General features: G+C 40.3%; 1 protein-coding gene across 1 annotated transcript; it reads left to right on the forward strand.

Annotated features, from left to right (window-relative positions):
• Nucleotides 1–438: 438 nt before the first annotated feature.
• LOC309392571 (glycine N-acyltransferase-like protein 3) lies at nucleotides 439–5506 on the forward strand (the record flags this gene model as incomplete). Its single annotated transcript, XM_081953968.1, has 6 exons — nucleotides 439–516; nucleotides 1089–1196; nucleotides 1457–1583; nucleotides 2808–2928; nucleotides 4637–4815; nucleotides 5370–5506. The coding sequence occupies 6 exons, from the start codon at nucleotides 439–441 to the stop codon at nucleotides 5504–5506; spliced, it is 750 nt and encodes a 249-aa protein (XP_081810094.1).
• Nucleotides 5507–5723: the final 217 nt, after the last annotated feature.

The following is a 5723-nucleotide window of genomic DNA, read 5'->3' on the forward strand; positions in this document are numbered from 1 at the left end:
TATCCTTCGCTGAAGTTCCATGACAGATTTTGGGCATTGGTTTTGAAAAAGAGGAAGGAGAACTAGGTTCAGAGGAGAACTCCTAGCTAGGGAGGGATCTGAAAACCATTTCCTGGAGGAATGATTAACGGAGCTAAGCTATAAATATCCCCAAGGCTCTCACATACTCTGATTGAAGATTGGGCAGGGTCCTTTCCAGTTCACACACTGTACAATTCTATCACTCAGGATCCATTCAATCCATAGCTGATCAGGAAGACTTTTTCTGAGAGTTCAGAATCTGCATCACTGGCAGAGACTTTTTCATTCCCTTGATCTCCAGCAGGCAAGGAAGGTGATTCATAAAGAATTGAAGAAATTCTACCTATTTGCCCCCTTCAGGTTTGCTTGCCAAGACACCTTCGTGGGACCTGTGGAGCATCCTCGACCTGGCCAGCCATGCTGATCCTGACCTGCTCTTCCAAGCTGCAGCTGCTGGAGAGAGTGCTGCGAAAGGGGCTCCCCGAAACAGTCCTGGTAATCACCTGTTTAGTGTTTCTAACCTCTCGGTGTAAATATAAGAGCTGATGTTTCCCCATTTACTGAGAATTTGGAGAAAACTGCACCTGTTACATTTCTAAATGAGTAATTAAATCTGATGCTAGTCATGCAGTCTTTTCATATTCAAGTCTGCTTTTCCCTTAGCCATTAGCAAAAGCAAAGCCAATGAAGTTCAAAATACATGGGTATCTTAGCCCATACTATTCTAAAAAAGAAGCCTAACTTTTCCAAGGGTGACACAGTAGTAGAATGGAGCAAAAGAAGGTGGGAAGTCCTTTTGCCCATTTCTTCTGCTACAGAAAATCCCAAAACCATCTGGCCTTTCACCGACAGAGCAAATTTCTACATTGCACCCATTGTAGCATTTGGCCCTCAAAAGACCTTGGGAGGTTCAGAATCAGCCAATCAGAGATGGCTCACTTCTGCACTCAGATACACACACACACACACACACACACACACACACACACACAACCTTTTGGTTAATTAGAGAGGAAAAGCAGGATTTTTCCTGCACTAGGTCTTCCTGACCTTCTTTTTAATTGAAGGTCTGTGGGGCAGTGATGCACATCAACCGTGGAAACCCAGCTCAACACGAAGTTGTGGTGGACTCTTGGCCAGAATTTAAAGCTGTTCTTACCCGACCACGGAAGGAGGTAGGAAATCACGGCAGAAAGTTGCTGGGTTTTTTCCCACAGCCCCCTGGCGAAAAATGGGAGGGAAAAACACAAGGCACATCTATATCTGGGGCACAAAAGACATTCAGGAGGTCTTCGTGGGTGCTATGGAAGTTCTCCTTGCCTCCTTTTTCTATACCCCACTTCCAAGTGAGCCTGGCCTCATCAGCTCTTCCGCATGGTCTCTGCCATCTGTTCTATTCCTGCTGCTCTGAGTGTCTTTGTGCCACTTCCTGCAGGTGGTGAAGGACAACAGGAATTATTATGCCAACCTGCATGCTGCTTTCTATCGGGAGGAAGATGCCTGCAGAACCCTCCTGGAAAACAAAGATGCCATAGACTGGGACAAAGCCTTCCAGCTGCAAGGCAAGGCTGGGCTCTGGCAATTTCTTTTCCACCCCTTAGGAGATTTTGGAAAGGGCTAAAAACATGGTTATTCCCCCAACTCTTGGAAAAGGGCAGTTATGGAACCCCGTTTAGGTTAGCTTAGTTTTTTTTGAGTTTAAGACAGAGTATATGATGTTCCTTTCTCTTTTTTATTTGTATAGTGTGTTTATGGAAGTTGAGCTCCACTCAGAGTGATCTTTGAGGGTGGCTATATATATTTGATTAATGAATAAACAAACAGATAGAGATACACATACACACAACACACAAAAATAAATATGTGTTAAGAAATAGTCCCGAATCATCATTTACAATAACCATAAATTGAGATTAATTTTGCAATTGTTTAAAACAGGAGAACCACAAAAGGAAGACATTCAACATTCTTTATGGTGTTTAACATGCAGTGGAACCTTGTGACTTGTAGGATCCAATGAGCTTAATGATGTCTATGCAAGCAGAATCGTGCAATATACTATTCTTGTCAACTAATAGTTCATGAACAGATCAAATCATTAAGAGAGTGATCAAATTATCTAATTAGTTTATCACTATTTCTGCAATATGCACCCTACTTCTATGGAACAATCATTCAAATACTAATCGAAGAATCAATCACATTGCTTTATGAAACATCCAAACATTTGAATCGATGTCTTTTTGTGTGGGTGTCTTTGGTGCTTCTGAGCTTGGTGGTTTTCTTGCAGATGTTTTATTGCCAAATTAAGAAATATCATCAGTGCACAATGAAACTTTTGCAAGAAAACTACCAAGCTCAGAGAGCACCAAGCGCTCCACAATTGAACCCTAAGCTATTGGTCTTTTATTTCTCATTGGAGAACAGAGGAAAAAACTCAAGTGATATAGGAAATCCTCAGAGGAGCCTGTAAGACTGGCATTTGGCCTTTAAACTCAGAAGAAGTTCTGTATCTTAAAAAAGCCTTGCACTCTGTTATTTTATATTCATAACTCAATCCAGAGTTTGTCATGATGAGTGACATTTGTTGTGGTGTGTTAGAGCAGTGGCCATTCATTCCCGGTACCTCTAGGCAAAGAGGAGAAATCATTCCAGCCATCAACGCCATTTCCCCATGACTGAGAATTTCTCCATGGCATCAACTGCAGGGTATTGGGCACAGAGACAAAATAAGTTTTCACTCTGAACTTCAGATTGGTTTCCTGTGATATTTCCATTCTACGCAGGTCTCCAGGATGGGCTCTATCAGGCTGTGAAAGTCATGGCAGAGGCTAGACGTGTCCACATGGAGCCCCATTTCTACCAGGCATTGCTACACCCAGATGCAGCCATGTTGTGTCAGAACCAGTGAGTGATCGTACTCTCTTTCCAAGGGAACTGTATTGAGATTCAATTCCATGCAATTATCTGGAATTCAATAATGAAACTAAGGACTTCTGAAAGTTTAACAATTAACCATATCCTCTGCAGAAATCTAGGATTATGTTTTTTTTTAAATATTTTATTAACGAATATATAAAATACACGCACGCAAAACTTAGACATACAACACATTTACACAGTGCAATACAAACAGGGGCTTCCTGTTCTTTCTAGTAGCAATTATCAATCGATAGCACTCACCTTATATTATTTCCCATTCAATTGTATTTCATTTGAGTTTCACCATTCTTAACTTTCTTATTTTACTCATAACTATTATTTTTGAGTTTTGTTACATTCCTTCATTGATTCTTGTTTCTTTCCTCCATCCACCTATACCATTTATCCCATATCTGGTAGAATTCTGATTCTTCTTTTCCCTGAATTTCTTTAGTTAGTTTGTCCATTTCAGCACAGTCCATAACCTTTCTTATTATTTCATCTTCACTTGGAGTTAGTTTGTTTTTCCATTTCTGGGCAAAGGCAATCCTTGCTGCCGTAGTTATATGTAATATTAAATACTGGATTTCTTTTTTGTATTTCGCAGACATTATTCCTAATAAAAAGATATCCGGTTTCCATTCTATTTTAACCCCTGTTATTGCCTCCAGCCAATTTTTGATCTTTTTCCAAAAATTTTTACCCTCCTCACAGGTCCACCATAAATGGTAATATGTTCCGTGTATCGATTCACATTTCCAACATTTTGGGGAGGTATTTGTTGATATTTTAGCTAACCTTGTTGGTGCCGGGTGCCATCTATAAAACATTTTGTACTGGTTTTCCTTGTATGCAACTGAGAGTGTCATTTTTAAGTTTGCTCCCCAAAATTTTTCCCATTTGTCTAATTCAATATTATATCCAAAGTTCCGTGCCCATTTTATCATTTGTTCTTTCACAATTTCCTCTTCCTCTTCAGGAGAAATTTATATATTCTCCCTATCATCTTTTTATCTGAGCTTTGAATAATTTTATCTAGGATTATGTTTTATTTCATTTATTTGTTAAATTTCTGTGGAAGCCCATCTTAGTCATTGATTCCAAGTGGCTTACACTTTATAAAACATATTGCAATTAAAAATGTAAAAAAAAATAAAGCAATAAAAAGAATAAAACCAGTTAAAAATGTTAGAAACATCCAACTTGAGATACACAAGAGCAAGCTGTTGTTTCTCATATTTGTAAAAGAAAGAGAGAGAGAGAGACAGGTTTACATATACAGCCCCAGTGGTTATAGTGGAGAATTTCTCATTCTCTACCAACTTGGAAGATGTGGAATGGACAATATGTAATAGAGAGCCAGGATTAGACTTGGTAGAATTCACTGAGTACAACTGCTCCATTGGTTTCTCCAAAAGCAATTACATCAAAGATACGATGATTTAAACAAACAAACAAACAAAGGATCCCAAATAGATGGCTGCACTTTCAAGAGACTGTTAAGGGGATATTTCAGAATAACTGAGATACGTGTATTTCAAATACTGGATAACTCTGAGATTATGGTTTCTCTTGAAATATCTACTGTAGTTAGACTTTTTGTTTTGCTGGGTGTGAGCAAATATTTTTTCCCAGTATGGTGAGATGCTGTCCTTTTGTTCCACATTCACTATTGCCTTCTCTTTCCTTCCAGGCTCAGAAATGAGTCCCTCCACTTGGGGACACTCAGCCCATCTGATGCAGCTCTGGTCAATGACACCTGGGATTTTGCAAGCAATGATCGGAGCCTGCGCTACCTCAGGAGCCTGATTGAGGACTTCCCAAATGCTTGCCTCCGAGATCAGGAAGGGCAGCTGGTTGCCTGGAGCCTAAGTGATGCCATTGGGTGTCTGACACATAGCTTTACTCTTCCTGAGTACCGGGGAAAGGGTTGTATGAAAACAGTATTGCAGGCACTAGGCAGGAAGTTGCACACTAAGGGTTTTGTATTGTATGGGGGAGTTCTCCCAGAGAACCAGAACTCCAAGAAACTTTTAATTAGTCAAGGCTTTCATCTCTTGCCTTTAATAAAATATGTTCTTTTATTCACTCCAAATCACCTGAAATAGCCTACTGCATTTTTCCTCCTAGAGTCAATGGCATCACTACTGGCTTCATTAGACTGAGAGGTTGGGAGTATATTTGAAGATTAGGTTTAAGGGACCACCTCTTTGGATCTATTCAAGATTAAGTCTGAAAAGAATCACAAGGACCAAGAATAGTTCTCAATGAATGAGCATTCCAAAATAGAACACTTGGAAACCGTGATGGCCAATCTTTTGAGCTGAGTATGTCAAACGTTTAGAAAGTGCCTAACTTAAATCTGCTGGTGTGTCACTACCTCATAAACAAAAGAGGAATAATTCTCTATTCTCTCCTCCATCTAGGCGACCCTGAACAGCAACTCTCAGTGGTGGTGCTGCTGGCAAGAAGTAGAGGTCTGAGCCTGAATATCAACCTTAGCATCACAACTGCCAGTGAAAATGGTCATCTTGCATCATTCCCCGAATTTCACAAGCTTTAGGGAATGGTGCAATGGCCCTAGTGGCCCAGGACTTTCCCGGATCTGCCACATGCCTTTAGCAATAGCAATAGCACTTAGACTTATATACAACTTCACAGTGATTTTTATAGCCCCCTCTAAGCAGTTTAGAGAGTCAGGCAATCTGGGTCCTCATTTTACCGACCTCGGAAGGATGGATGGCTGAGTCAACCTTGAGCCTGTTGAGATTCTATCTGCC

This window comes from Natrix helvetica, assembly GCF_964273705.1.
Source record: "Natrix helvetica genome assembly, chromosome: 1".
Classification (NCBI taxonomy): Eukaryota; Metazoa; Chordata; class Lepidosauria; order Squamata; family Natricidae; genus Natrix; species Natrix helvetica.